Raw genomic sequence first — 19,008 nt, 5'->3', positions numbered from 1 at the left:
GATATGGGGAGAACACACACCTGCCCAGCCTTGACAAAACGCAAATTTTTTTGGGCTGATTAAGGAGTTACTGAATTTGACCTTCAACTCAGGCACCTGCTTTATCTATATCTGTACGGCTGGGCACTTCCATCTTAAAAGACCATACACCAGCATGGAAGCAAACATGGTCGACCCCTGACTGCAGACTATGTGGACAAGAGGAAGAATCAATTATGCACATATTGTGCATCTGTCCCTCTCTGAAAAACTTGAGACGTTACTTTCTCCTTCACGCATTCCGTCTTTTCCAAATTAGAACATGCCGCCCGGCTGTCATGCTAGCACTGAACAGTCAACAATTGCAGACAGCTTGTAGAGCCGCAAAATTCTGTCAAAAGGCATTGCACCTAATACAAAATATTGAGAAACAGGAAACCAAAGGCCTGAAACCGGATGCGTGAAGCCTAATGAACAGATCTACTCAAATACCTCACAATCCCCATAATCATACCAAATACAAGGACGTTTAAAAAGCTTCCCTTTTAACCACTTGAGAATTTGTACTTTTTTAAAATATGAGATTTATGTAACAATATTGTAAAGGTTTTAATTAACTATACACAATAAAAATTGAACAGTGAACAGTATATCTGTAAGTGCTTCCTGCAGGAGACTCGTTGTCTACTCGTAACTATTCTCTGACCCTGCTTCGAGGGTCAGAGCAGGGTCAGAGAATAGTTGCAAGTAGGCAAGGAGGCGCCACTCAGGAAGCACTTACAGGGTTACAGCAGGTGCCCAAGTTGAAGTTAATTTCTTTGTAACCATTTTGCAAATGGTTACAAAGAAATTGGCTTCAACTTGGGCACCTGCTGTAACCCTGTAAGTGCTTCCTGAGCAAAATTCATCCCGCTCGCGAATTCGCCGATTTTGCCGTGATTTCGCGCGATTCGCGGATCACGAAATTGCAGAAAATCTGCAAATTCGCGAGCGGAACGAATTTTCTGCCCATACTTACTAATTTCTTATTATAATGTTTATTAAGCATATCTGTTTTTTCTACCTTTTTTAATTATCATCCCATTCTCAACCTAGTAAAAACTGCAAATATCACTACTCTTCAGTTGATTCCTTCTGCCAACAAAATCACTACAAACAGAACCACATCTAACGTTAATAATATACAAACTAGGCGTTCCTGTAGAAAAAAAACACTAACCCCCACATGCATCATTGTTTCATTTTGCACTTCCTAATTTGCGATTTTTAGGGAATCGCAAATTAGGAAATGCAAAATGGGATGCATGTACATTTGTGCAAAATATTTGAGAATCGGTAAAAATCGCAATTTTTACAAAATCTCAAATATTATGCGAATTCCAAAGTGCGAATTTGCACTTCCCATTGTTTCCTATGGGCCAAAAGGCCCATAGGGATCGATGGGAAGGCTTTAACAAATTGCGATTTTCATTTTGAAAATCGCAATTTGTTAATGCATTTCATGGGTGCAGGGTGGGGTCCAAAGGACCCCACCCCCCTGCACCCCTGAAATGTATTTTTCACATCATGTTACACACAGACATGTCCTAAGGACATGTGTGTCCGTAACATGACTGCTTAAAAAAAGCATTTTTAAGCATTTTTACACCTTTTTCCAAATTTACCGGGTGGTTCAACCACTCGGTAAATTTAACCCCCTAATTGCGAATTCGCAATTTGAAAAATATTCATGCATTGCTTTTAAGAAATCGCATATTTGCGATTTCTTAAAAGCAAATGCAATTTTAGAAATCGCAAAAATGATGCAAATTCTAAAATTGAATGATGCATTCCAAAAAGCTATTTTGGAGTCGCAAACGGCCGATTTTAAGGAATCGCACCGTTTGCGATTCCAAAATACTTTGATGCATGTGGGGGAAAAACACCACTGACTCATATTTTCAAAAACCACCCAAATCTGCAATGGTACCTAAAAAACAGGCGATGGCTCCACTTACCACTAACAAATTAACATCAACATTTAACTGGAGTAAGGAGGTGGACTATGTACTGCGTGAATTACATCCAACTGACACCCATATTTAAAGAAGAATATGTGATAGAGGTACTAATTATGTTCCTCCGACACCCAACAAAATCACAACACCAAGCGCCACCACCACTACAACCACCCCTCCTGACCCCTCCCTCCCTACTACCTCAGAGGCAGCGCGAAAAGAGGACAACAAACCTTCCCACAATAATATATTCCCTCAACAGCACACTAGCTGAATGTTCAGAGATGTGGCAACCAACTATGTATTAGGGAGGGAACTCGCACATCAACAGTAATTTACATAATCCCAAGACTACCGATGATATGCTGATATGCTATACACAACTCACTTTACAAACAAAAAACTTTTCTGTGTGTAGATATAGTATTGATACGTGTAGTGTACTGCACAGTGGACGCAACCATATTTTCTCAGACACTTGGGAATATCTCGGTCATGTAGCTGTGTTGTCCCCCCCCTTGAAGCAGAAGCAGACTGGGCTGGTCCAACATATGCAACTCCAGCATAACAGTATAAATACATAGGCTACGCCTTAGGTGTGGTTCACTTGTGCAAAGACAAAATACTCACCCCAGTTGGCAGTTTGTGCTGGACTGTTCCAATGAGGCCCAGGGTCAAGGCTGATTTGCATATGGCCATGTCTGAACTGGGGTGGTGTGGTGAGCAAAAAAACAATGGATTTAGGCCCAGATATCTGTACTGGGGTGAATGCATGACATTGTTCTGCATTCTGTCCATCAACTGTTGTTTTTGCATTTGTCACCTAGAGTGGGACGAGTATGCTCAGACGTGAGTCCTGTGCTCTTCACGCCACTGGAGTCAAGCTATCCTGGCTGAAGATGGCTGATAGCCAGAAACCGGTCCTAGGATGCTTGATTCCGATCCAGGGAAGACATGGCTTGGCAGTTCGGGCTGGACCGTTCCCATGAGGCACAGGGTCAAGGCTGATTTGCATATGGCCATGTCTGAACTGTGGTGGTGTGGTGAGCAAAAAAACAATGGATTTAGGCCCAGATCTCAGTACTGGGGTGAATGTATGACATTGTTCTGCATTCTGTCCATCAACTGTTGTTTTTACAACTATCTGTATTGAAGCGCAGGTCAGATAACAGCGTCTCAGGGTATCTTTTTAGGGTGGCATGCTTGAATGATTTAGCATAAAATATCCAAAGCAAGTGGGAACCCAATATACCCTTGCAGGTATGGGCAATGAAGTTTACAACAAACAGGGATTTACCTACAAGGGATTTTGTTTGTCTGAAATGTTTGTAATTTTTTTATGATAATTATTTATGATCTCACCCTGAACAGTGGTGGAAAGTTGAATAAATCAAAGTAAAAATACAAAATAATCACAATTTAGCAAATGAATCACGAATCACCCACGGGGCAACGGAATATAGTCCAAAAACATTCATATATTTAATATTTATGTATTTTAAAATTAATCAGGGAAAAGCAACAAATAGTATGTAAGGTGGCGTCAGGTGACCTATACAAAAAACTATGTTGAAACTTTCTCTATTTCATTTCAACACTGAATGTAATAAAGAGATAGATGTTGGAGTCGACGTTTCGGTCTGTCAAAGGAATAAAACCATCACACCATCTTCAGGACAAAGTGTTGACTGTAGCTCCCTATATAATACAATGTAAAACAAACAATATTGTAACACTGTATAGGCAAACTCAATTTTAAAGAAAGGCACCCGTGTGAAAAGATATGGAAAAAGTGGTTGAACTTAAACCATCACCAAAGGATTAGATTATGCATCCTTAATTAAGACAAGAGTTCTTATTTATATTGCTTACACATAGGTATACAGTAGAACTGTAACCTGTTGTATTAATTTAGTTGATGCGGTGGTTGAACTTAATCCATCACCAAAGGATTAGATTATACATCCTTAATTGAGACAAGAGTTCTGATAGAGACACAAATAAGTTTACAATGTTTATTTTAACTAATGTGCTCTATTATGCAGTATATGTACCACAACAAGCAGAAAAATGCGTATAACAAATATGGTCAGCATAGCAATTAGTCCGTAGATCATAAAAGGTGCTGTCATTATATACGACAAGATAGCACAACCGCCCAGCCCTTGTATAAAAGCAAGCTGATTATATATTAGAAGATCTCTGGGTGTTCTCTGCAGACCCAGTACTTCAGTCTATGGATGATAAATCTACATCACAGGTGCTGTCATGCTCTTCTTCCAGGAAAGGACCCTCTCCAAGGGTTATCTACTTATCTGTCTATTCCAATAAGACCAAAGTACATACTCCCAAACAGCAGCTGCATTTACATGTTTTGTCTAGTTACTAGGGCCTGACTAGAACAAAATAACAAGTGTATTTGTTGTTCGACCCTGCACACAATGTTCAGACTAAATTTCAGGAGCTTGCGATGCATGCAAAATAACTGTCTGTTCTTGTGTCAAAGTTGCAGAAGATGCTTCTGAAAAAAGAGCATGTGTAGTAACGTGAGCAAAGCAGTGGATATTGTGCAGCGTGCTCATGTCAACTTAGGGACAACAACAATGTTCCCTCAGTTCATGTGCTGCAGCGCCTGCCTTACCGTCTGATCAGCCATTACCACCCTGGAGCAGCCCCAACACCAACTCGAGGGGCTAGGAGTCAGTTCTGTCAGTTAGTAAGGGACTCTTACCTGTCTGGCTGGAGTTTGTCAGTTCTAATGCGGAAACAGAGTGAAGGAGATGGAATGCCATCACTCACACTGCCAGTAGCCAAAGGATGAAGTGGGCTGAACCAGTGTCCTTGTTCCATGCTGCTGTGGACGGAAGTAAGATGTAAGTGGAGAGGTCTGGTGCAGCAGCCAGGGCAGCTGACTTCTGACCACAGGGTTCACAGTTCGATCCCCAGCTCTGTCAGCAGCTCAGCTCAGCACCATGTCACTGCGCAATAGCGCCCCTAATTTCCACGATGGCCCCCAGTGCCTTGAGACCTGTAAGGGTGAGTAGTTTGTGCTTTACAAATATGGATTTACTTATCTTTACTAATTGCCAGTAAATTAGACAAGTGGACACAGTAAACTGACTGAGGGCCACTCTATGTATGTAAGTGTTTTGTTAATGACTTTTTGGGAAAAAGCGAAAAAGGTCTTGGCTGATTTAAGACCAACAAATATGGCAAATAAGCTAGACAAAGTATTTCTTTGAAAAGTAAAAAACACAGGAGAACAGTTTTTGTGAATAAAAATGCAAATGCATTACAGCGCTGGGAACCCTGTATCTGAGAAGCCACGTTATTTACAAAAACTATGTAATAAAAAAAAATGTGCACCAATGTTGGTATTAGTAATGTAAAAATTAGCAAACTGAAAAACTATAAATACGGCACTAAACCAACACCAGAAATAAAAATATGTAAAACCTCAGAACTCTATTTTATATTCACCAAACATGCGTGAATTACTATGGAGTGTGGTCAGTGCAAAATGTCGTTTCACAAGCCGCCTAGAAGGTGAGAGGTGTGGTTAGGGTACTGTCTTTTACCTACCCCATCCTACAGGGAAGAAGAGGGTGATAGAGAGCAGCAGAATCCTGGTACTGGCACCGCCCATTCTCCTGGACTCTTCCATCCTCTGGGCCTGTAAGAATACATGGAGGGCACACTATATCAGTAATAGCACACTCTGCAAATCAATATCACGTGTCACTCAATATCCCATTCGCACAGATCATTTTGACATTTCCTTGAAGCACACAACTTGCCAAGTCCAAATCTTCAAAAAATAGAAACAAAATGTGTGAACGGAACATTGAAGAAAACCTATGCAGTCAATATATGCATTCATAGTTCAAAAAAAATTATAAAACTGTGTTCCCTTTGCTATTTACTTTTAGTGTTCTGAATTGGTTAGAAAGCAAGTTACTTCAACAAGATGGCTGCCTAGCTGTGGAGTTTCTCTTGTCTTCAGGCGACGGGAGCTATTTGGAGATGCTTCTAACCCTCGGTCTGGCGTGAAAACGGATGCCTTGATCATCGGAAGGCAGGGTGAGCCTGCATGACTGCTGTAATGGCAGTTTGGTGACTCTTGTGGCCTTTTTTAGGTCCTTTCTCTTTTTCGTCATTGCAGTGGTCAATTTAGCTGCATTAGAACGAAGGCTGAGGTGATTTTCCAATTCTCCAGCCTTCTTTCTGTATTGACAGTGGGGATATATTGTCTCTTTCCGCTAGCCTTGTTGATGTTTTATGATGTTGTACATTGCTGTGACTTTCCTGCTATGCTCTACTTAGCTTGCATGATGCTCACCATCTGAGGTATATTAGCCAACTTTCTTTATTTCATATGAGTTCTTCTGCGACGTTTTACCTTTTTGCTGATAAAGGAGGCAGAGTTCTGTTTGTGTCCGCCCTGTTTTTTCCTACCTATTTTTGGAAAGCATCTTCTCATATGCTTTATGGGCAGGTTGAAGAAATTTAGGCTGTCTCCTCTCCATGCTACCTCCTCCTCACAGAAACTATCCTCGTTTTTTAAATCCGCCAATGGTCCCTTGAGGTGTACTCCACCTACAAACAACTCGTCATCCTCACCTTCCTCATCAACTAAAATTGCTTCAATAGCATCCTCATCTACTCGTTTCGTTTCAAAATGCTTTATTCGGTTTGTATAAATACAACCATATAGCAACATCCATAAATACAATTGAAGTCACTTTTATAAAGAATGATGAAACTTGCTAAAACAATTGCATTGGTACAGGCAATCAAGATAAAATCTGAAGGAGAAAATAATCACTAATTACAGCGTCAGTTTACACGTTTGGTGCAAGGCATGCCGGGAGGATTAATACTAAATAAGAGGCCTATACAGGGCGAAAAGTGCAGTAATGTGTGCAAAATAGGCAAGGATTGGACATAGCATTTAGCAGCAATCAGCAAATTAATGCAAAACATATCACATCAATGTACCATGGGATAATCACTTGTAGATAGCAGCCATTTTTAACGTTTGATACAACATGCAAATAGGTGGTATTTAGACAAGAGACCTATTCCAGGTCTAAAGTGCGATAATATGTGCAAAATATGCAAAAGAAGGGGGGACATTTATATTTAGCAACAATTTTTAAAGTGTAGTGCAAAACTTGCTAAGTGAGGTAGTACCAGTCAAGGAGAGGCTTAAACTGAGCATAAAGTGCAATAGTGTGTGCAAATTATGCAAGGGATAACTAAGGTGCAATGTCTACAACTTCTCTCACGTATTTTAGCAGCAATTGTATACAATCAAAGAAAGGCCTGAACTTGGCATAAAGTGCAATAATATGTGCAATAATATGCCAGGGTAACTAAAGTGCATTAACTGTAAAAATCTGTTACATATTTATCAACAAATATATACAAGAAATTTAAAAAGGTACGAGTCCAGAGGGGTACAAGCCAAAGGAACAGTCGATACAGGGTCTAAAATCATGATAAAACCAGAGTTCACGTATAAGAGAAATGCATAAGGTTTGACAGTAGCTCACAATTGTACAATAGGTGTCTTTTCCAACGGAGATCATATGATAATTGATTTCCTGTGCCTAATACATTTAAGAACATAAGTGGCTACACGATAACATATGTTAGGGGACGACAGGTCAAACAATAGTTGCATTGCAGCTCTTATATCATACGTGCTGTATTCTAAAAATAATTGTTTTAGATAAAATTTTCTAAAACCAGTATAAAAGTTGCAAAATAGTAAAAAGTGGCAGATACTCTGTTTCGATTTCCCATCGCATGGGCACGGGCAAGACCCCGGCTTCTTTATAATAGGGAAGGCCACCAAATGGTGGGCTATACCCAGCCTTAGGCGTGCCAAAACGAAACGATGGGAGTTAATACTGACGAATGTAAGGTATGATGGGAATCCTGTATTTAAATTGTATTCCAGGTACAGTTTAAAAGTACTTTGTGTGGCATACCCCTTCATTCTAATCCCTTCAGCATGATCAATGTAGGTGGTTTTAAGGTCACGCTTCGTTAAAACTAATTCTGTTGGGATATCATTAAAAATATCCTGTCCAAAAAGGGAATTATACCAGTGAAAAATGTGTTTTAGCCAGGGGATTTTTAAGTGCTGGTCCAGTTTAATACAGTCTAAAATTAATTCCTGGGTAAATTTGGTTTCATCTTTGGCCCAGATAGAACGCCAAAGGGAGAGGGGACGTAGTGCAATCAAGTCTGTGGCATGGTGTATGCCCAGCTCCCTATGTGTAATTTCGTTGGAGGCTGAAGCAGGAAGACATAATAGGCGTTTAAGGTACCTATTTTCTTCCTGCTGAATGGAGAGGGCGATCTGGGAATTATATCCCCATATCCCTGCTCCATAAAGAGCAGAGGACATGCACCTGGAGTTATAAATGGAAATCATCTCCCTTATTCTACGCCCCCCTAGTTTGGAGGCGAATCTGAAGATGCAATTGGTGTTTCTAATCATCTTCATGCCTATGCAAGATTGCTCGTTTGCCCATCTCCCGTCCCCAGAGAAAGTAATGCCTAAGTAACAGAAATGTTTCACAGACTCAAGTTTATCCCCATCAAGGAAGAATGACTTACTTTTCTTTAGTTTCTTCCCACAGGTCATAGTCATAGTCTTACCCTTATTAATTTTGAGCATTCTGCCTTTAATAAAAACATTAAATTTGTCAATTAACTTTTGGAGCCCATTCGCGGTCCTGGAAATCAGGACCGCGTCGTCCGCGTATAAGAGGACGGGTATTTGTTTGCCATTTATCATAGGGGCATCTGCATAGGACTCTTGTAGGGACTGATCGACCTGGTTTATAAAAAGAGAAAACAGCAAGGGTGCGAGAACGCACCCTTGCCTAATCCCTCTACCTATTTTAAAAAAGGGGGTACACTCTCCATTTGGTCCAAATCTAACTTTGCTTGATAGGCTACTGTACATTCTGGCCAGCAAGTGAATGATTTCGGGGGGTGCGCCCATGGCGAGTAATGTTGGCCAGAGCAGTGTGTGTTCCACTAGGTCGAACGCCGAGCTTAGATCGGCAAAACACATGAACAAATGCCCTTCCTTTGCTCTTGTGTACTTGCCGATGATAAGCTCAAGGTTCACACACTGCTCCATGGTTCCTATACCCCTACGGAACCTGTACTGAATGGGTGATAGGACATTATTGTCCTCAACACAGGACTCTAATCTTCCCAGAAGCACGCGACTCAGTATTTTTAATGACGAGTCCAAAAGAGAAATTGGGCGATAATTGCGTGCTTCAGCCCTTGAACCTTTTTTAAAAAGAGGCACCAAAATGGATTGACCCCATGAGGTAGGTAGTTCATTCTCAATAGCAGCATTGAAATAACGTGTTAAAATAGGCGCCCATAGGTCAATCTTAGATTTAAAAAAGTCCACAGGGACCCCATCTGGGCCCGGGGCTTTCCCCCCCTTGCTTTTCTCTATAGCATCCTGCACCTCATTTAAAGATACTGTAAACAATAATTTCTCCCATTTAAAATTAATTGGCATTCCAGTTAAAACATTCGGATCTGAACAATCGGAGTTAAAAATCCCAGTGAAGTGTATAATCCAATCTTGACAGCTGACATGCGAGGTAAGTTCGGGAATGTTGTCATTCTTTAAGAGCGGACTGTTTACAGTGTCCCAGAAGAGTTTGTGATCTTTTGTTTCCGCTGCCTGGTCTAATTTAACCCATGCCTCGTCCTGTAGTTCTCTCTTCCGAGTAGCCAGGGCGATTTTGTAGTTGTGACGGTCTTCCCTTATCTTACAGTGGTCTCTCGGTTTTGTATCTAATGAGGTTTTTAGCCTTTTTAGTGACTGGGCACAGTTATCATCAAACCACGCTGTCTTAACTTTTCTTGGCTCCCGTGGTTTACTTGTCAATGATTTCTCAACAGTTTGTGTGATGATTAGAAATTTAGACAGCAAGGTTTCTGGGCAAGGTGTTGGGGATAAACAGTACTCCACTTCTCCGTAGCAATTAATGATTACGTTGGTGACAATTTTGGTAGGGTCAACTTTTGTCCATTTCACCCTCATCCCATTTGGTCTTCCCACGGAGATGTCCTGGATAGGTTGGCCGTGAGAGTTCCTTTTTGACGGCCAGCCCAGTAATTCGACAGATACACTGTTGTGGTCACTGACCGTTTGTTCGATTACCCACACATTTATATACGTTGCAGAGCTGGAGACGATAATATGGTCTATAAATGATTGGCTGTTCCTTCCGTGGAATGTCGGGCATCTAACATTTTTAGCATTCATATTGCATTCAAGAAGTTCCAAATCATATTTGGCCAGTAGGTTATTCAAGGCACTTCCTAGGATGTTGTGTGGGAAGTGGTTGAAGACGCTGGTAGTTTCCCTTCCGGAGTATTCCTCCCTATGGCCACAAGCCCCCTTAAGTGCATAAGAACACGTTTTGATGTTAAAATCTCCGGCCCACAAGATTACCGCTGGTTTAGGGGAGCTTGATAACATTGCGTCAATAGCCTGCTCGATGTCAGAGATGAACAACCCCTGGCTGTGGCTGGCGATGTTATTGTAAAAGTTCACGATTATTAGATCTTTAGGTCCACTATGGGTCACGCGCAAAACGGATGCATAATCTCCCAAGACTACATGGCTACTGACCCAAAACTCAGTCAATGTTGTAGATAGCAGGGTCACTAACCCCCCCTTGGCGCGGCCAGCCTGCGAAGCCACAGCCAGCACGCTAAAGGAGGAATATCCCTCGACATGTACTTCTGCTCTGTCCCACGTTTCTTGAAGGCATATGATGTCATAGCCTTGCTTAAGAAAGCCATCCCATACGGGTGTGTTTACCTTGGAAGCTAGGCCCGCTACATTCCATGTGATAACCCTCAGTGAACTTTCCCTGGATACATGGGATGGAATGATTTCTGTTGTGGCTGTCGATGACATTTGATCGCCTAGATGGTTTACAACAGTACAGGTGCTGTTAACTATCGTTGCCATGTCGTTAGGGCTGATTGTGGGGTTCTCTCTGGAGGGTTCATTTGCAGGAGGAATTTCAGGCGGGCATGTGCGGTTGGGGTCGGCTGTCGTGGTTGGACTATTTAGACTTAGAGCAGAGGTATTTATATATTTATGAGTCATCTACTCATTAGAGAGTTAAGCAGGACCCCCCTCTCCTGAGAAATCCTCTTTTCCCATTTCTCTTGACCTGGTTCTTGAAGAAATTTGAGCACTTCATCCTTTTGCTGAAGAAACTCATAGGTGCATCCAGAATCTGTAAGAAAACTGGTCTGGAGGTGGCAGTATTGAGGGCTGATTCTGAAGACTTGGAGAATAGAAATGAAAGGAATAACCTCAACCTTTATGGTCTTCAAAAGGGAATGGAGGGATTGGACCCTGTATCCTATGTCACTTCTTTTTTGCCTACGCTAATAAACTTGCCTCCCTCGACACACTCGAGCTCATCGTCTAGGTCTTCGCCCTATCTAATCCTCCTTGTCATCAAAAGCCACAGGTGCCATCATGTTTTTCCTGGAGTTTACTGATTGATTAAAAGTTCTCAATGGAGTAAAGGCTAAAAAGCAACTTCATGGCAAATTTGTAAAATGTTTATTTCACGGGATGTCTCAAGAACTACCGCTGCCAGACAAAAGGTGTTTCTAGATCTTCGTCCACAACTACGTCCTTTGGGAGCCCACTTTGGTTTGTTTCTCCCTTGCCTCTTCACAGTAGCATTGCAGAATGAAACCTCCTCCTTCACTGCTCCAGTAGAACTATGACAAATTCTTTATATACATTCTTCTATCTCTATGGAGAATTCAGCCTTTTCATCAACATGAATGACTATTGTGTTGGAGGGTCCTTTTTCTTCCTAGTATCCTAGTTTTTGGATGTAGCTCTCTTATGTATTAACAGGCTCACTCTTTTTGTTTCTTTATGACAATAGTGTTCTTTGGGATGGCTGACTAACCTTTTCTTTTTCAGGTTCCTCGATGTTCTTTATCCTAGTCATTTACCTTGGTATGTTACATTTCTCTGTCAACTCATCTCCCGTGCTGTGCCGTCTTGCCTGGTACTGTCGTCGGCTCTTGCCCAATTGTTCAACTTCATCAGGTATGTGTTTACAGTCGTCATAGTTGACATGTATTGTCTCTCTTTCTTTGATCGTCTCTATTTTCTCCCTCACTCTTCTTCCCTCTACCTTTTTTTTTCTTCCTTTTGTTCCTGGTACCGCTTTTGATATTTTCATGTTTGATATACTTTTTGTCCCACAAGATTGATACTGTTTATATATTTACACTTGTTGCTTTATTCAGAGTTGTTTCTTGGAACGTTAAAGGAGTAATTAATCCTATAATTGTTATCTCATTTAGCTAAATATTCCCCTGGCCTCATTCTTGTTCAGGAAACCCACCTTTCTAAACCAGAGGCCTTGAAGTTTAAATGTGGTTGGGTGGGTTCTGTTTTTGTTTCTCCCTCTTCAAAAAAGAAAAACTGTGTTATTCCTTTTTACCCCAAGAAACTAAAATTGGTAATTGTTTCTCAAGACATCGATCCTGAAGGCAGATGGCTTTTTGTAAAATTAATTGTTAACAAGGTTCACCTAACTATTGGTAATATTTATGGTCCTACCAAAGCTGAAAATTCCATTTGGCCCAATATTTCCCAAAAATGTACTCAATATGCTGAATTTTGTTTGTCTTGGGTGGGGATTGTAATCAAGTAATGGACCCCTTCATCAATCGTCAATCCTCAGTTACATTTTTCCCCACAAAATGCATAAAAAAATATTTCCTTTATATCCCAACGCCTAATGGTGCACTCATGGAAAATCTGCAACCTCTCTAATAAAGAATTTTCCTTCTTTTCCCCTCCACCTGGTTCTCTTTTTAGATGATATCATATCTTTGTCTCTAAATCACTTTCCTAAAATCTTATCTATTCTTCAATCAAACCAATTGTAACCAATTGTAATATCTGACAATGCCCCTGTCATTATTGACTTCGATCTTCTCCCTGTGCATTCAGTATCTAATAGATGGAGATTCAAATATTCTCTCTTGATCGATCCTGACTTCACATCTTCCTTTTCGACATTTTCTGATGAATTTTTTGAGATTCACTTAGATACTACTATTTCTGGACAACTACTTTGGGACACCTTCAAACTTCTGCTCGAGGTCATATCATTGACTTTGTTTCTCAGAGAAAGATATCTCTTCTTAAACAACATCAAACCCTTTACTTGATATCAAATGATTGGAACATCAATATTATTTTATTTTTCTACAGCTAATTTAAAAGAACTTGTTCATGCAAAATTAAAGTTTAACAAAATTTCCACAGATAATGCCTCTTAAATTCTACTTCAAACTAGCACCCACTTTTACAGTGGCCGCAATAAAATGGGTAAGCTCCTAGCTAAATATTTGTAAATATATAAACAGTCCCATATTTTAGATTTTGTAAAAAACGATAAAGGTAATACTGTTTTTAAGGACTCCAAAATTCTGGCAGAGTTTGTTAAGGATTACCAATCAAATTACACCCCTTAATCTCCACCTTTGCCTGCTGATAGAGTCTTATTTACAAAACTCTAAGAACTCCCTTGATACTCATGGAGACCTTTCGTCCTTGGAGGCTGAGATCCTTCAGTCTCTTAAGAAAAATAAATCCCCTGATACAGGTGGATTCAGGGTTGAATTATTTCTTATTTTTTCTAATCTTCTCTCTAAGCTGTTACATCTTTATCAATTTTTCTCTGCATCTGGTTCTACTGAGGGTTCCTTCCAAGAGGCTACTAGCTGTCTCATTCATTGAGGTGTGAAAGACCCGACTCTTTGTAAAATTTACAGACCTATTTCATTAGTCAATGTCACTTATAAAAATGTTCCCAAATCACTTGCTTTACGTCCCCTACTTCCTTTAATTATTGGGAATGAACAGTCAGGGTTCATTAAGGGAAGAATTACCTTGGAAAATTCTAGATTGTTCTTTAATGTTTTAAAAAGGCTTTTTCTCTTTTGTACCCAATAGCAGCTATCTCGATTGGTGTTGAGAAAGCATTTGATCGAATCGATTGGGCCTTCATGCTCAAATCCCTAGCATGGCATGGGTTAGGTCCTCACTTTATCTCATACGTTTCCTTACTCTACCAATCTACCATGGGTACTGTTTTAGATAATGGGAAAATGTCTGGCTATTTTTCATTGGCCTGTGGGGTCCGTCAAGGATGCCCTCTAACCCCTTCAATATTTATACTAGTTTTGGAACCTTTCCTACCCCGTTTCAGAAATAATGCTGACATTTGTGGATTTCAGTAGGGAACTACTAAAACTTTCCGTTAATGCTGACAACATTCTTCTTTTCATTTCTGTGCCTTAGCAGTCCGTTCCTTTTTCAGGAAATTGTAACATTTTGCTTGGGTTCAATATACAAGTATTCTGACAAAACCCAAAGTTATGCCATTTAATGAATGTACTTTTAGTCATTCTTTCGATGCCACAGGGTTTCATTGGAATACTTCCAAAATTCAATATCTTGGCATCTGGTTTACTGCTTCAATTAATGGTTCGGTTTTAGCTAATGTCAGTGTATTTCTAGATAAAGTTGACAAGCTCTTCTCTTCCTGGAATCCCCTATTCCTCTTCTAGTGGGGTTGCTTGGACTCAATCAAAGTGATGGTGTCACCCATCATTTTATATACACTTTCCCAGTTAATAGTCTTCTTCTTTCTTCAAGAAATTGGATTCTAAACTTTCTAGTTTCCTTTGGAATAACAAAAATGCCAGAATCACCATAGCTCCTTTTACGAAGGCTAAACAAGAAGGTGGAGTACATTTTCCCGACTTTTGGTTATATCGTAAGACTATCTCTCTCCGACAAGCCTCTAGATGATGCGATCCTTGTTTACCCCCTTATGGTTGGACATTGAAAGCTCTCGTCTTCCTCCTTTTCTCCCACATGAAGTTATAGCCTTCAAAGCTAAAACCTCCATAATCTCCTTTTCCCTTTTTAAACATACTTGTGGGGGGGAGGAGCTTAGCGCGCATCCAAGATGGTCGCATGAGCACAGGGCTCCCGAGACCCTCGCTGCCTCCCGCATACATCCTGTCACTAATCCTGAAGCAGACAACAGCTTATTAAGGACATGACCTTGCTGACATAATAGCTCTTTTCAGGAATCGATTTGGATGCCGGGAACCGGACTTATTCCACTTCTAAAGTTGACGGCCTACACCGAGGAGCAGCCTGGGACTCGAGTCCCCGATATACCCAGGTGGTAGTTGAATAACAACAGCCAGTGGTAGTCGACTTGTGCCCTTGAAGTACTTTCGGTTTAATTTTTGGAACTTGTTTACCGAAACCAATCATCATCTGACTTCAGTGGCCCATGGTCTAACTTTGGGTGGTATGCTTTCCCGCTGCGTCTTGTATCCAGACTCTTCTAAGGCTGACTTGTGAGGAGCCATTTATACCAGGTCTCAAAGGCCCCTCGGGGGTGCATTGCTCAACATGGGGAGCAAGCCAGAAAGCAAGAAACGGACGACCAAAGTCACGCACCGAGGGGGCGCCATTCAATCTAATAATATGGACCGCTACACTCGCCCTAAAGGATCCCCCAGTGGTGTTGGTAAAACCCTGGACGAGACCGGAGATGGCTCCTCAGCGACGGAGGAGTTGACTTTACGAGACGTCATGGGCGCCATTGCGGGCATGAAGACGTCCATGGGCCAGCAATATGAGACATTGGCACTAAAGCTTGACACAGTGGCTATCGATGTTAACTTGATCAGGACCGACCTGGTGAAGACCAATGAACGGGTCAAGTCTTTGGATATCAAGACCGCCAGTCTTACGACCGACATGTCCGATCTCCAAGCAGAGGTTCGTAATCTACGATCTTCTAACGACCTGTTCGCCCGCCTGCTGGAAGACTTCGAAAGTCTAGCAAGGCGCAACAATGTTTGTATCATCGGGGTTCCGGAGAAGTCCACCGAGTTGACTACGGATCTCCTCGTTGAGGACCTGATATTGAATCATTTGGCCCCCAAGGGCCTTAATAACTTTTTTGCGGTTGAACGCGCCCACAGAGTTCCGGGTGGGAAACATAAACCAGGCGCTCCACCACGGCCCATAATTGCTAGAATCTTCAATTTTAGGGATAGAGATGCTATTTTGTAGGCGCCGCGGGCCAATGGCCCCACGAAATTTGAGAATGCAACGGTTGGTTTCTACCCGGACTTCACTCAATCTGTACAGAAGCAGAGGATGGGATTCATGGGGGTGAAATGGAGATTGAGGGACATGGGAATGAAATATGCTATGCTCTTTCCCGCTCGACTACGCATCAAATACAATGAACGGACGTTCTTCTTTGATCGGCCTGAGGTCGTTAGCGACTGGCTTGACACTCTGCCGGCACATCGAGATCGCCCGGAGCACTCGGGGGGTGCAGAAGGTGGCCCGTTGGAACAGGAGTAGGGAGTGATGACCGGCATGTGCAGTATACGGACTTCGCAGCAGTGGTTTGATGACTTTTTGTATTTGTACATATCATCATATATACCCAGAGGCGGTAGGGGAGAAGGGACTCTCCCTCCTTCCGGGGTTCTTCGTCTTCTTTTAGATTAGTTTCAATTTAGGGCAACAGGCACACTGCAAGTTGGGGTGGATATTTGGTCTAACGCAGGGGTGCAGGTAGGGGGGTGTGTTCAGGGAATTTCTTTGGGGGTGGAGGGGGGACTTTGCTCTATTTTGATTTGTTCAGAGGCAATGTATCACTGCATATTCTGATTTTGGTCTCCGGTTCGTGGTGGGGGGGAGTCCGCCTTCATTCCTGGGATGGGGAGTAGGGGGTTGAGGGTACTATGTTGGAATGTTAACGGCTTGGGGGACAGGATGAATCGGGAGATAGCACTGCAGTTTTTGAAACGTCTTTCCCCTGAAGTAGTGTTCTTGCAGGAAACACACCTGATAGGAAACACATGCCACGCAATGAATCGGCGAGGTTATCGTTTAGTCGCACACTCGGGATACACTACTGGGTCAAGGAGGGCGGGTGTTCTGATCAGGAGCTCCCTCCCCTTGGAAGTGGATGATATCATCCTAGACGATAGGGGACAGTATGCTGCTATCACGGGCAGATGGGAGGGTAAGACTATTTCCATACTCTCTCTGTATGTTCCGCCAGGGCTACAAACTATGACATTTATTGATTTGGGGAGAGTAGTACTGGGACTCCCGAGGGCATGTTAGTTGTGGGTGGAGACTTCAACTCTGTAGCCTGTGGTAGAGAGGACCGCAGCCCCCCTAGGGATCTTGCGAGATCGCACTCTAGGTTGGGTTATTTCCTGGAGACACTGGGTCTGGTTGATTGCTGGAGGCTGATGCACCCTGGACAGGCACAATACACTTTCCACTCTGGGGCACACAGGAGCCTTGCTAGGCTTGATTATGTCCTTATGCCGGCAGTGCAGGGCGTCTCGGTGAGGGAGGTCAGACACCTTGCCAGGGGTATCTCATACCACTCCCCACTGTGGCTCTATATTGATATTCAGCTGGGAGCGGAGGGTCGAGTGGCCCCGATTAATCCCTGGCATCTTCGTAATCCTAAAACCCGGGCTGGCGTGGTTTAGTCTATTGATCATTATTTCACTGAAAACGTGGGGTCGGTATCCTCCTCCATTTCACCGTGGGAAGCCTTCAAGACGGTAATCTGTGGTCAAGCTCTGTCGTTGATTGCTTGCGCAAAGAAAAGAAAAAATGAGGAGGTAGTAAGGCTAGAGGCTGAAATCACTGAATTAGAGGGAGAGTTGGAGTCTGGTGCCACGCAGGATAAGCTACACGCTCTAAACCTTAAACAGTTTGATTATAGAGCTTTGGTGACTGATGTGGCCAAAATTATGAGTCGTGAGCAGCAGGGGCGGCTGTATGATGTCAGAGATAAAGCGGGGAAGTTGATTGCCTGGTTGGATAAAAATGAAAGATTGAATCGTGTTGTGCCTGTGATAGAGAGAGCTGATGGAGTGCGAGTTGTGGACCCTGTGGAGATAGTGGAGGGTTTTGCACACCATTTCCAAAAGGTGTATGCACCAGTCTCAGACAGACCGGAGGAGGACTCGCATTTATTGCTTAGGGATATCGCACTGCCTTGCTTGTCTGACTCTGACAAAGTGCTTATGGAGGCGGAGTTTTCCAACGATGAAATAGTGCTTGTTATCCACTCCATCCGCTCGGGCAAAGCTACGGGCCCAAATGGTATCCCCATTGAGCTGTATAAGTTGCGTCCGGATAAAATGGCGCCGTATCTCCGTGGGATGTTTCTTGAGTCGCGAGATGTCGGGTCCCTTCCCCGAGACCAGAGACTTGAGTCCATTGTCGTGATCCATAAAGAAGGGAAACCCCGGGACCTATGTGCGTCTTACAGACCGATATCACTTTTAAATGCCAAACCTAAAATCTTGGCAAAATTACTGGCGAATCGGCTAATAAAGGTGATCGGCGACCTGATATACCCGGATCAATCCAGGTTTATTCCTCACCGCAACACCGCGCTGAACTTACGTCGTCTTCCTGGCGTCCTGTTGAGAGCGGAGTCGTTGCCTGAGCCGGCCATCTTGGTCTCCTTGGATGCCACGATGGCCTTTGACACTGTGGAATGGCCATATTTGTGGGCTGCTCTTGCGAAGATCGGTTTTGGCCCAGGGTTTATTGGTTGGGTTAAACTCCTCTACGAGGAGCCGCTGGCCCAGGTGGTGGTTAACGGCAGGGTCTCGGAGTCCTTTGTTCTCGGAAGGGGTACGCGACAGGGGTGCCCTTTGTCTCCTTTGCTCTTCGCGCTCGCTTTAGAACCCCTAGCTGCTTGGTTGAGGTGGGAACCATCGCTTAAGGGTCTTAGGTGGACTCCCGACTTTGAAGACCACATATCGCTATATGCGGACGATATTCTGTTATACCTCACTTCCCCTCGGAAGTCACTGGGAGTGCTGTTTGATGTAC

General features: G+C 42.6%; 1 protein-coding gene across 1 annotated transcript in view; it reads right to left on the bottom strand.

Annotated features, from left to right (window-relative positions):
* Positions 1-19,008, bottom strand: part of LOC147736693 (lectin-like) — a 171,283-nt gene that overhangs the window by 97,647 nt on the left and 54,628 nt on the right. The window contains exon 2 of the mRNA XM_086953809.1: positions 5,559-5,649. Within this exon, the coding sequence (XP_086809935.1) occupies positions 5,559-5,640 (82 nt within the window). The 5' untranslated portion in view covers positions 5,641-5,649. The remainder of the gene's footprint in view (positions 1-5,558; positions 5,650-19,008) is intronic.

This window comes from Lissotriton vulgaris, chromosome 1_2, assembly GCF_964263255.1.
Source record: "Lissotriton vulgaris chromosome 1_2, aLisVul1.2, whole genome shotgun sequence".
Lineage (NCBI taxonomy): Eukaryota > Metazoa > Chordata > Amphibia > Caudata > Salamandridae > Lissotriton > Lissotriton vulgaris.
This window is presented reverse-complemented; position numbering and strand designations above follow the sequence as displayed.